Raw genomic sequence first — 14,220 nt, forward strand, 5'->3', positions numbered from 1 at the left:
TAAACCATGTAGAGGTGTCGGTGGGGTAGAAAAAGGAGAAAGAATTGGAAGGTAGGAAGCGTGTAGCGTATATGTGCGTATAGGCACACGCACACACACACACGCATATATAAATATATACAAATGTGTGTGTGTGTGTATATATATATGTGTGTGTATATATATATATGTGTATATATATATATATATATATATACATGCACATATACATACATTCATGGATATATATATATATATATATATATACACGTAAACGCACACACACACGCACACACACACACACACACACACATAAACACACACACACACACAAACACACACACACACACACACGCACACACAAGACAGAAGTAAATAGACACCCTTATGATCGTTAAAATTTGTTTAAATCTGAAATTATACATTCAAATTATTTATTATTATAATGTGAATATCTAATATTTAGTAGACACGCCCTTTGCATTTTTAAATGTAAGGACCCTATTGGGCCTGCTACTGGTCACAGAGTCTTGATCAGAGAGTCTCCAAACTCACACCCGACCACTGTCGAAAAATAAAGTAAATCTGGACTCATCAGTGAATATGAAAGTGTTCCAAAATGCTAGCAGCCTCTCCGCCTTCACACTGGCCCAATCTTTTCTCTGCTTAATATTTGGTCGAAGAAGTGGCTTCCTTCTTGCTGCTCTGTCATTGTAGCCAAGTCTGTGAAGATTCCTGGCAGCTGTACCGGGACTGATAACAACTTGTCCTGTTATGTCAGATGCCTTGCAACGAGGATTATCCTCAATACTTCTTTTAACAAAGTGAAGGGTCTTGTCACAGGACTCTGGTCGATCTGGCCGAGCTGATGTGGAATCCTTCTCTCTCTGGTGAATTGCAGAATTACTCTATTAACTTTAGAAAGTAGGGTCCCTAGGTTTTCTGCGATTTTATGCTAAGTACACCTTCAGATAGACCCACAATATGGCCTCTTTGAAATTCGGACAGTTCTATGTCTTCTTTTGTACGTAGCATGATTAAACAGTCACATATAGAACCTAAAACATAAAGATGTCGGGGAGAGTCATTCTCTTTTAGTGCCTTATAATTTAACACACTTACCGGTAAAATTTCCACTTATTTCTTTTTTATCTTTGTAAAACTTTCGTTGCATCTTGAAGCGTCTTGCAAAGCTTGCAAGATGAAATGAAAATTTTAGAAAAATAAAGAATAAATAAGTGGAAATTTTACCGGTGAATATGTTAAACTATAAGAAAATAAAAGAGAATGACTCTCCCCAGATACAACAGAATATGCTTCAACACGCGAACTCACATAAAAAATCTTGCAAACCAAATCCAAAAACGAAATAAAAATGTCGATCAATAAAGAATATATATCCTTTCAAGTTAGATGAAACGATGTTTTATGGGGGGGGGGTGTTCTATTTACTTCTGTCGTGTGTGTGTGTGTATGTGTGTATGTGTGTGTATGTGTGTATGTGTGTGTATGTGTTTATGTATATCTGTGTGTGTGTGTGTGTGTGTGTGCATATAAACATGCATATATGCATGAACGCATAGATATATGCACAAACACATCAGGTAAAAGAAAATGCAAAGAGGATGCGTCGGAAAGACATTATTTTGAAAAGCGGCAAAAAGTGCAAAATAATGTTGCCGTGAGAAGTGGAATCCCAACATTTTCGGCCGAAATCTTCAACAGGTTTGACATGATACACGCGAAATAAAAGTAGAGAGAGTTTTAGATCCTTCCTGTTTAAACCATTGACTGCAAGTGATGTCGAAGGAAAACAACGTGAATAAGATCTGTTATTTCCAGTCTACCCACAGAAAGGAGAAAGAAACTAGGAAAGAAACAGGCGAAAGAAACAAGTGAGTATATGGGTAGGAAAGATTACCCTAAATCAAAAGAAGGAGAACAGCGTGCAAGAATGAGGTGACGGGGAAAATTATTGAGAAGAAATCTAAATGATAAGGCAAGATTATTCTATATATATATATATATATATATATATATATGCGAGTAAAAATAAATACAAAAAAGGTGTTTTTTTTGTATGATTGTGTATAGAGGAATATATTATTTTGTTTAAAAGAGTTCCAACACTGTCTGTTTTTTATGTTTTATTTATATTCCTGCAGAACCAATGTGGGGTATAGAATATGGAATATACAATATATAATATAAAATAAAATAAAATAAAAATGGATGGCACCATGAAAGAAAGTATTGAATGTAGATGAAATATTGAGTGTTCAATATAAAGGATCAAATATATAAATATAAATATATAAAGGCGACTCGAGTTTCAGGGCTATATATATATATATATATATATATATATATATATATATAGGTTATGAGACGTAATCGTGTTAATAAGACCCAAAGGTGTCAGGTAATGCTGAGTAAGTGCTATAGACAGACTATAGTTATATATATAGACAGGCATTATGATAGACTGGTATGAGTTGTGAGTGAAAGGATGAGAGAGGAGAGAGAGAAAAGAAAGAAATGGAATAGGTGTGGGAAAGAATGAATAAGAGCGAAAGTAAAATAAAATCAAAAAATGAAAAGTAAAGATAAGGTGTCACTATTGTTCTTCGTAAGGGTCGATTAGGGGTGAGCGGTCAGACGTTAAGGTTTTGGTAAAGTGGAGGGGTAAGGTATTTATGTCCATTAATTAAATAAGTGAACTTTCGGTTCGGTGTAGTCAGAAAGAGAATTTATTTCAATGGTTAATGGGGTTTTATAGTCTAGCCTAAGGAAGTATATATAAGATAAAATGCAATTAAATGGGTAAAGGATAAAAATTAAAGAATAAAAATTGAACTTAAAAAGGTTATAGATTTAAAATAAAACTGAAAATTATAAATTAAAAGAAATTATTGCAGCTAGCTAGATACTTATGTTTATAGAAAAGAAAAGAAAAATATGTACTATACTGTTGCGACCGTGGATACATATAGGCAAGTCTTATGTGTGTTGATTTCGCTTGCGTTTGGACCGACGGAAGAATCTAAAGGTGTGATAGAATTTATGCTTACATGTAGAGAACGCTTAGTGTTGTTTATGAGTAATTGTGGCGAATTATGAATTAATATTTTGAGGGCTTCTTTCAGGTAGAGTCCACGCGTGGAGTGCTTGCCTTGGTATAGGACTCCAGAATCGATTATGGCCTAGGATATCCTATAAGGTATTTTATTATTTATCAGACGGTGGATTTGCATTGCTCCTTATATTTAAATGAGTTTAAATGTACAGAATATCTCTGTTTAAAATCTATAGCAGACTCGATACATACTCACCTTGTCTCTGATGACGGTATACCCAGTGTAGGGACATATTAGCTTATCATTTGGGAAAGCTCAGAAACAGCTATAAAACTTCGAATTCATCTTACTCTTATTAAATATTCTAAATGACTTGACATTTCATGTCTGTTATGCAAACCATATGCTAGAAATATGTCTCAGAGTACAAGGTCAACACACAAAGGAACAAGATTCCAAGGGGGTCTTGTTCCACATGAGACGACGTTTGCAACATTCCCAAAGTAGTGAAAGGTCCAACCTATAAACACATATATACATATATACACATATATACATATACGCATATATAGATTTATATATATATATACACATATACATATATACTCATATATATACGTGTATATATACATGTATGTATGTGTGTATCTGTATATATATATATATATATATATATATATATAAATTAAGGTACTCAGAAATCTGGATGTTTATACATTTACAGATTTTTATTAATGTCACATATTAAATTAATGTCACATATTAAATAAAGCGCTTTTCACCTAATCGTGTATATATAAAAAGAATGAGATAAAGAGACCAATGTCATAAATAAATTTATATTTTATGTAGAATGTCTTACAGCTGTTTCAAGGAAATTTCAATGTATCCCTTCATCGGAGACGGTAATAGTAGGAGATAAGGATTATTATTTCTGTATGATGAGATTTGCAGTAAGAAATGAGAGCGATGAGGAGAAGAAGAAACAAAGAAGAAAAAGTACTTGGAGTACGGATTCTATATATGGATATTTACTTTTGGAATGGAACTATATATTGAATTTTCTCTGAAACAGCTGAAAGACATTCTACATAAAATATAAATTTATTTATGCCATTGGTCTCTTTATCTCATTCTTTTTATATATACACACGCTAATACACGACCCATGTTATATTCCCCATTCATGTTGCAACCACATCTGGGGCAAAAGTAGTCGGTATACAGCACTCACTCGGTATTACCTGTATCATTCGGGTATGGTTGACTCCATTACCCTTCATAACCTTTATTATATATATACATATATATATATATATATATATATATATATACATATGCATATATATACATATATATACATACGTATACATATATATATATGCATATATATACATATATGTATATATGTATATATATACATATATATGCATACATACTAATTTTTGAAAATAGATATATATACGGGAAGTTGCAACTTCCATGGCTTTCCAAATATGAACATTGGCATAAGTTATGTGAAACTGAGATACACGAGATATTAAAATTTATTTATTCTACTTTATACAACTGCATTGTGTGTCTGTATTTGTGTGTGTCTGAGAGAGAGAGAGAGAGAGTGTGTGTGTGTGTGTGTGTGTGTGTGTGTGTGTGTGTGTGTGTGTGTGTAGTATATGTTTGTCTGCGTACAAAGAGTGTTAGAGCTTAAAAAAGAGAAGTAGAAAGAACGAGAGAAAAACAAATAGAAACACGAAATAGAAATAATTTCCAGAAAGAATATTATTTTGATTTACTTACCTGTACTTCCTTTTTCAGTGAGAAACAAATCAAACATGAGGAGATTTCCAAAAATTGTAAAAAGATGAGTTGCATCTGATACCGTGGCATCTTGACAGGGGAACAAATCCATACTTACTTTTCTGGGAGGTGGGAGAACTTGACCGAACAAATTCTTATATGGAAGCGCACCAGTTCCACCTAAGGAAAAGAAGTATACGATAGTTACATTAAAATCAATATACTAGCAACTATATATGCTTTTCTGTTTATTCCAGTATATTTGTATGCGCGAACTTATTCTATGTGACAAAGTGGAGAGTAGTGGTTTTCTTTCACGACAATACATCTGCGCACACAGATAGTTTTTAACCAAAAATGGCAAGATCCCGCTTACCCACCCTCCTTATTCACCCGACCTTGCTCCCTGCGACTTGTTTTCCCCCTGAATGAAGAAAAGTCCTTCAAAGAAAACGTTTTGCAGATTTATACGAGTGGAAGAAAAAAAAACTACGGAGTTATTAAAAGGCATTACTTCGCAAGAGTTCTAGCACTGCTTCGATCAGTGGAAAATGCATCTGGACCGATGCATTGCTTCAAATGGAGAACAAACAAAAGTAAATGAATGAAATGATATTGCGTATGTTTGTATGTGTGCGTGCGTGTGTGTGTGTCTGTGTGTGTGTGTGTGTGTGTGTGTGATTTCTTTACTGCCCACAAGGGGCTACACACAGAGGGGACAAACAAGGACAAACAAACGGATTAAGTCGATTATATCGATCCCAGTGCGTAACTGGTACTTATTTAATCGACCCCAAAATGATGAAAGGCACAGTCGACCTCGGCGGAATTTGAACTCAGAACGTAGCGGCAGACGAAATACCGCTAAGCATTTCGCCCGGTGTGCTAACGTTTCTGCCAGCTCGCCGTGTGTGTGTGTGTGTGTGTGTGTGTGTGTGTGTGTGTGTGTGTGTGTGTGTCGGAAAATTGCAAAGCATTCTCATACGTACCTGTTGCCAGATATGTCATGTATCGACTCAAAGGTGAAGATGCACTACCAGCGTATTTCGAAGCTACATTATTACATTGTCCGTCCGCTTGATAGTAGTTAATTGTCGGGCAATATGTATTATTACATTGTCCGTCCGCTTGATAGTAGTTAATTGTCGGGCAATATGTATTAGCGGTAAAAATGCAGCTACTGCAGATGAAAAATAGAGAAGAAAATAAAAGAAAAAGAAAAATATATTGCTAGGGTGGTTTGTATATCAAATTCATGTATTTATGACACATCCATATCATTTTTAGTTCGCACTCTCTCCACCAGCTTCATTTCCCATAGCCAGACTATTTCGTACTTAAGAGGGTTGTATCAATCGATCTTTCCGCCTTTCGTCTTGACTATTCGTGGGTGAGAGGGGCATGCAACATCAACTACATAGCATATCTGGTGCACCATGTCCGCCACCACTAGGTTCTAGCACCTGATCTGTTTGGACTGTTAAATCCAAGAGGATTTTGCTTGTCTCCGACTCCGTCACTCTCTACGGTTTTCATTCCACGTCCTGCTTCCCTCTAGCCCCCACTTTCCGCAATTTTCAATGTAGCCCTTTCGCTACCTGATCGTGTTGCCAGAAATTGTAGTGGTTTGAGACAAGGCTAGGGCATTCGTTCGTGATATGGGCAATGGTTTCGTCAACTCTGTTAAAGATGCGGCACAGCGGAGACACTTGCTCATTCCTAAGGCTGACCTTCTAACTCTTGGCCAAAGCTTGGTCTTCGGCTGCATGTATAGTGCTCTCGGTATTATTATTATCATTATTATTATTATTATTATTATTATTATTATTATTATTATTATTATTATTATTATTGCCTTTGCACAGCTTCTAACGCTGGAGATGTACTACAGTGAACTAAGGTAACACCTCTTATTTTTCGAGCACCTTCCGGAATATTCGAGCGGTTCCAAGCAGTGCTGTTTTCTGCAAGTGCTCCACCCTTATTGCAGCCCCTATTTGTTCCACGTACTTCTTGAGATTTTTGCTCACTGTTCTCAGAGCTCCGACAATTATTGGTACTACTACCACCTTTTTCATCGACCATAACTGCTTAACTTCCCAAGCTAACCTGTCATATCTCTCGACTTTTCTTTCTTCCTTATCGCATACCTTGTTGTCAGCTGGGCATGCTATGTTTATGATCCAGCATAGCTTGTTTTCTTTCTCAATTAAGATTTTGTCTGGCTTCCTATTCTCTATCTCAAGGTCGCACTGAATCATAATATCCCATAAGATCTTTGCATTTCTATTTTCGACGATGCCTTCAGGTTTGTGGTCGTACCAATCTTTTGCTCTGTCAAGTCCATACTTGTTGCAAAGTGTCCAATGGACAAACCTGGCTATATTGTGGTAGCGTCTCTTATATTCCTTCTGGGCTAGTGGCCTACATTGGCTGGTAATATGCCATACAGTTTCACCATTTTGTCCACAGATTCTGCACTTATCACTTTCTGCTCTGTTGTCTATTCTGTATTTTATGTAGTTTATTCTTAGTGCTTGCACAGATTAGTTCTTAGCACAGATTAGATCCTCCGTTTCCGGTTTTAAATAACTTTTAGTCATCTACAGCCATCCTTTTTTCTCTGTCTCTCTTATCTTCAACATCCCTATGAAATTGACCATGTATTCTTTTATTTACCCATCTATTTTCAGTTCCATTCGTTTTCAATTTCTTGTACAGTGCTTTATCTTTGCAATCTTTCATCCTACACAATACTGACCTTCTTACTTCTAATAGTAGCGGTTCTGCGGCATTTTTTACATACCATGCTATGATGTTTTCTTCTGCTCTAATGCTGTGTTCGCATCCAATAAGTCCTCTTCTCCCTCTTTTTGTTGGAACATACAGACTGACTGTGTCACTTTTTGAGTAGATTGTCCCATATTTAGTTAGTAACTTCCTTGTCTTTCTGTCTAAGCTGTTTAGTTCGTCTACTGTCCATGCGATAACCCCTGTTCCATATCTAAGGAGTGAAACCGCCCAGATGTTGATAGCTTCGATCTTATTCCGTCCATTTAATTTCGATTTAAGGATTAGTCTCAGTCTATGCAAGTACTCCACTTTAAATTTTTCTGTCATTTCTTTTTCCATCAGTTTATCTATTTCCATCGGCAAGCTAGCAGAATCGTTAGCAGATCAGGCAAAATATTTAGTGGTATTTCTTCCGGCTCTTTTATGTTCAAATTCCGCTGAGGTCAACTTAGCCTTCCATCTTTTCGCGGTTGATAAAATAAGTACCAGTTGAGGACAAGGGTCGATGTAATTGACTTAGCCTTTTCCCAGAAATTGTTAACGTTGTTCCAAAATGTGAAGCTATTATTGTTGATGATGGCGCTGTTGTTGTTGCTGTTTTTAAGTACTTGGATCAATATTACAGACTTATCCCATCCTCTAAAATTGCTGGCCTTGTACCAAAATTTGAAACCATTATTATTATTTGCTGCCGACTCATTCAGAAATATGTTAGTCACACGTATACATGTATCCACACACGCGCGCGCGCTCAATGACATTTACTAGGAGAGACCTGAAAGTGACAGTGACACTAGAACTGTTTGTTGATTTATTGCTAAGACCTCATCGACAAACTATAGAGACGGATGGTTTAAAAACTGGAAACAGCTTTCGGCATTACGTCTCTACTGTTTGATGCCTCCGGAAGCGTTAGCTAAAATATATGCAGAAGAGTCTTTGAATCCTTCCTCCGAATAATGTTGTTGTTGTTGGCACTCCGTCGCTCACGACGTCGATGGTTCCAGTTGATCCGATCAACGGAACAGCCTGCTCATAAAATTAACGTGCAAGTGGCTGAGCACTCCACAGACACGTGTACCCTTAACGTAGTTCTCGCGGAGATTCAGCGTGACACAGTGTGACAAGGCTAACCCTTTGAATTACAGGCACAACAGAAACAGGAAGAAAGAGTGAGAGAAAGTTGTGGTGAAAGAGTACAGCAGGGTTCGCCACCATCCCCTGCCGGAGCCTCGTGGAGCTTTAGGCGTTTTCGCTCAATAAACAATCACAACGCCCGGTCTAGGAATCGAAATCGCGATCCTATGACCGCGAGTCCGCTGCCCGAACCACTGGGCCATTGCGCCTCCACAACTCCGAATAATGTATACAAGTGACAAAAGACAAATATATATAATGTATTGGAATTACTGTCAGAAACCGAAATTACTCAATTCCTGAAGTTATCGCATCAGGAACGTATAAAGCAACAGTTATGTAATTGGGTAACTATATTTCAAAAAGTATTAAGAATTGAGTTGCCCCTAAAATATTTGAAAGATATCTTAATGCATTGAATGAGATAATTAGCCAAAGTATGAAGAAAAGCGTTCCAACAGTGGCAAAATAACCTTTTTAAGGAATTTAGTTACAAGGTCAGTCCTGATTAAGGAACCCTATTACTCCCGAGCATTCATCTTTTATTTTTGTTTCATTCAGGGGACGTAGTTGTTTTTTGACCTTCAATATCCATACAATATAAAGGCGGCTAGCTGGCAGAAACGTTAACACGCTGGGCAAAATGCTCAGCAGTATTTGGTCTGTCTTTACGTTCTGAGTTTAAATTCCGCCGAGGTCGACTTTGCCTTTCATCTTTTCGAGGGTTGATAAATTAAGTACCACTTGCATACTGGGGTCGATCTAATCGAATGTCCCCCTCCCCAAAATTTCGGGCCTTGTGCCTAGAGTAGAATACAATATAATATTGCCGTTATACAAACGTATAGCTGTGCGATAGCTATGGTTTAGTAAACTTATTGTATGTAAAATTATAACACTTCATCAACTTAACGTTACATTTAGAACTCTTAAGAAAGCATGCAAAAGCATACATATGAATGTAGAAGTATTTGATCCATTTACCTGCTTACAAGGCAATCTGCAATACCAGTCGAAATGAAGGAAAGGAAAAAGTACAAACATTATTATTTTTTTAATTGTTGATTAAAAAAAAACATTGGTTTTATAAAACGTAAAATTGTATTATTCAATTATATTTTGAAAATATTAATTTAGATAAACACAGCATAATGAATTCTGCTGAAAAATATTCCATTGCAAATAGAAGAACCTTGGTCAATTTTCATTTCGATACATACAAATTCAATTAATTTCACTCGTATGTTACTACTCATTAAGGTGGCAAGCTGTCAACGTCGCTAGCACTACAGGCAAAATGATTAGCAATATTGCGTTTGTCTTTACGTTCAAATTCCAGCGAGACCGACTTTGTTCGATAAAATAAGTGCTAGTTGAACCCTGAGGCCGATGTAATCGACTTGCCCTCTCCCTCGAAATTGTTGTGCCAAAATTTGACACCAATATACTGCTCATTAGTCCATTTCTTTCTTTTCTCTTCCTCTCACTTTTATCCTCCTCTTTCTCTCTCTCTCTCTTTCTTTCTTTCTTTCGCGCGCTCTTTGATGAAAAAAAAAGACCTTCCTCACTTCTTAAGCATTGTGGGTCGAAAACATTATTATGTCTCCTACTCTTAAGAACATAGACTGTGGTTTGAGGGTGATTTGCTAAGTACTGAAAATATGCAAGTGGTAAGATTTTTCATTTTTTTCCCCTTCACTCGTTAGTTCAAAGATCTATAGCTTGGGCCATATGTCCCCTGTAATTACACAATAAAAATGTAGATCAAACAAATGACTGAAGTTTTAATGAATGAAATATTATTTACCTTGAAGAATGACAGCTATGCCAGTCAATAACAATGCAACAAGCAACCTAGGGAAAATGGAAAGAAAATGAGAACGGAATGTTATCAGAAATGTAATTTAAAGATATTGTATCATACAGATTCGCACACATGCGACTTATACATGATCAAGTATCTCTTGTTTCCCGAAAGCTCGTATCAAACGAGTCTTGGAGTAGTGACTAAGTGAATCTTGATAATGAAGAGTGAAATGAAGGGTCTGTTACATGGAAATTGCAGGTCGATTGCGTGCTTGAATTTACAATGGAAGTTGTTGACATACATCTTTACTGCAATAGTATATGTTTACATGCTTCAAATGCTTCGAAATCAAGCAAAAGGGATGTAGAAAGGTTCTACATCTTTGCTATTGAAAAGACGATCGCGAATGGCTGAAAATAAACGCCCAAAGAATTTATGAATTGCTTGGATAGACTTTACGAAAGCCTTTGACATGGTCCTACATTCGTGAAATATTTGTGAATGCTTGGAATGGTCGATTGCGTTATTAAAGAAATCGCATCTAGCATGCTCCTGTGGAAGACAAAACTGTATGTAAGAAATAAACACCTAGGTGCGGCAGATATAAGAAGAGTAATTTTCGAAGATGATTCATATTTGCTATTGTTCTTTGTAATCCTGTTACTATTTCCGATGATCTTGCGGGAGACAGGTATTGGCTATAAGATTGAAAACAGAGTGACTAAGATCGATCGTTTACTTTTCACGGATCATCTAGAGCTCTTTGGCAAGGATGAATTACAGATTGGTCCACTGATCAGAACTGTTTACTGGTGCTGTAAAGAAATTGGGATGAAGTTTGGTATTGCAAAGTGCGCTACCCTAACTATGGAAGAGATGGAGGCGTATGTATGGTAGTGAGAAAGAGTTACTTGATGGCGAGTCAATTGGTCACCGTCAGAATAAAGGGTACAAATATCTGGGAATTTTGGAACTGGACAAAGTACTAAGTGAGAAGATGAAAAGTAATATGAAAGAATTCTATTCAAACAATTTAGAGTTGCTACTAAAAACTAAATTGAATTGGAAGAACTCGATTACTACAACGAAAAACTGAGCCGTGCGGGTTATTAGAAATAGTGCGGATATTTTGAATTGGACCAAAACACATACAGTTGGATAGGTTAACGCCAAAGAAAATAGTTGACAATAGCGCATTGCACCCAAGAACGTAGAAGAACGATTTTTGAAAGATTGTGTGACTAGGAAATACTGGTCAGTAGATTTGTATTTGGCCAATAGTAGACAAGGACTCTTAAGGTGTGTTACCAAAAGCAAAGTTATGTACATTGACATTATTGAAAGTAAATAAAATTACAAACAGAGGTTGCTAGCTGAGAAACTGAGCAGAAAGGAGGGTCTGGAATAACACGGTCAATTCGAAAGACAAACAAAAGAAGTAAAAGCAGAATCTTCATGGAAGCTAAAAGGTGATAGTAAGATAGAGACAAGAAGTTTGTAGCTGTTCAGGATCAAGCACTAAGCACAAATCGTTGAAGAATATGCATAACCCAGATGAAGCAAATACATGTAGGTTATGTGAGAAACAGCTGGAAAGTGATACACATCATGAGTACGTGTGATGTGCTTACGCAGAAAGAATAAAATTAGGCTGATACAGACGTAAGAGAGAAGTTATCAAATCTAAGTAGAACACAAGGTATTATATGGGTTAAAGTGACCGAGAATAAACAACGCACCAATTTCAAAATAGATCTGTTGAATACAACCTAAATTATACGCAAAACATTTTAAGTTTAAGAATACGACTAACTCAACACATTTTTGTATAATTCAACAACTACGAAACACGTTATCACCTAACAAAGCAACTTAATTTACATAGCAAGAAAGAAAAGCTAAAATAACACCAACAAACGCAAAACTATTCCCCGCTACTAATCAAAACAAAAATAAACATAAAAAATACTCTCTGAAAATGCAAACAACGTTGCTCAGTCATCTTTAGGAACTGCACCGGCGTTTGCACTTTCTGAAGTGAAATCGCATAAATGTGTTGTTATGTTAATGTTAATAATAATAGTTTTTACCATAGGCATAATGTCATATTTTAGCGAACCAGAAAAGATTAAAGGTAAAGATGGCTTTGGTTGGGATTTCAAAACAAAAGGTATAAGATGCTACGAAATACAGCTTGAGGCTATATGTGATCATTTTGTGAGTAGAACTTCGCAGATAGAATCTTTTCAAAAACCTGTCGTCTATGTCGATATTTTCACAAACACACACACACACATTATATGTGTGTGTGTGTGTATATATGTATGTATGTATGTATGTATGTATGTATGTATGTATGTATGTATGTATGTATGTATGTATAAACAAACGAATGGATTATACTGTATCGTTACAATCACTTTCTTAAGATATTCTATTGAATAGAAAGATTACTAGATGTCAAAATGACCGATCACATTCTCGAAGAGAGGATCGCACATGGCCTCATTTCTATGGCGAAAGCCAATAAAAGAGTTAACGATTAAAAACAGTAACGCAAGACCATTTTATAAAGGCATATATCAAGTACAACATTTATAAGGGTATCTTTCAAATTATCAGGCTGCACCATGTTGCATAAGAGCAAATATTGACGTGCTGCAGCTCAACGTTGCACTTCGTTCATATCTGTCTGCAATAAAATCTTTTAATGAAACGATTGTAGCGATACAGTATAATCCATTCGTTTCTTTTTATTGTTATTTCACAGCACTCTGAGTTGTCTTCTACTTTGGATACTCATGGAACTGCAGATTACCAAACATCAGTGGACTTCCGTACATCGATGCTCGATGCTTCTTTCATAAACTGAGCTGTTTACCTGTTGGTTTGTGCTTTACCGTACAGTCAGTAATATTGTGTGGTTCACTTTGATACACTCCGATCTTAATTGATCCTCTTTATGTGTGCGTATGTGTGAAGGCGTGTGGCCCAGTTGTTAGGAGTGTTGCTCTCACGATCGCGTTGTGTTCTTGAGCAAAGTACTTCATTTCACGTTGCTCCAGTCCATTCAGCTGTAAATGGATACCCCTACGACGAAATAGCCTTCCGATCAGGGGTAATGCTGGGCTGCTCACCCAGCCAGCGAGGTGATGTCATTCGAAAGCTAAAATGATGCGAAGTGGCCAGCGATGTATAACAGCGTCCGACAGTCTAATAAACCGTGCTGTATGTATATGCATTCATGCATACAGGTTTACATACATACGTTTTTGAGTTTGTGTATTTTTATCCGTGCCTACGGTTTTGTTCACCCTGGTCTAGAAATGATTACCGGTCAGAAAGATTACTAGATGTCAAAATGACCAATAACATTCTCGAAGACAGGATCGCATATGTCCTCATTTCTATGACGAAAGCCAATAAAAGAGTTAAAGATTAAAAACAGTAACACAAGACCATTTTATAAAGTTTTACCGCAAAAAACTTACCTCATTTTTCTTTTTATTTTCTTTGAGAAATGAAAACGTTGCAAATATTCGGATACGACGTTGGTTTATGCAAGACTTGCGAGTTCAGTACCAGGGAATGGTACAATAGAGAATTAGCGAACTAGTAAGACTGCAAAAT

At 36.4% G+C, this 14,220-nt stretch overlaps 1 protein-coding gene across 1 annotated transcript in view; it reads right to left on the minus strand.

The window, feature by feature from the left end:
• Nucleotides 1-912: 912 nt before the first annotated feature.
• The window catches only part of LOC149131698 (uncharacterized), a 31,042-nt gene continuing 17,734 nt past the window's right edge, over nt 913-14,220 (minus strand). Inside the window, exons 3-7 of the mRNA XM_089337838.1 lie at nt 10,591-10,637; nt 9,768-9,783; nt 5,843-6,033; nt 4,854-5,033; nt 913-1,037 (exon numbers count right to left, since the gene is read on the minus strand). Of these exons, the coding sequence (XP_089193964.1) occupies nt 913-1,037; nt 4,854-5,033; nt 5,843-6,033; nt 9,768-9,783; nt 10,591-10,637 (559 nt within the window). The remainder of the gene's footprint in view (nt 1,038-4,853; nt 5,034-5,842; nt 6,034-9,767; nt 9,784-10,590; nt 10,638-14,220) is intronic.

Source organism: Octopus bimaculoides, chromosome 20, assembly GCF_046866305.1.
Source record: "Octopus bimaculoides isolate indiv1 chromosome 20, ASM4686630v1, whole genome shotgun sequence".
Classification (NCBI taxonomy): domain Eukaryota; kingdom Metazoa; phylum Mollusca; class Cephalopoda; order Octopoda; family Octopodidae; genus Octopus; species Octopus bimaculoides.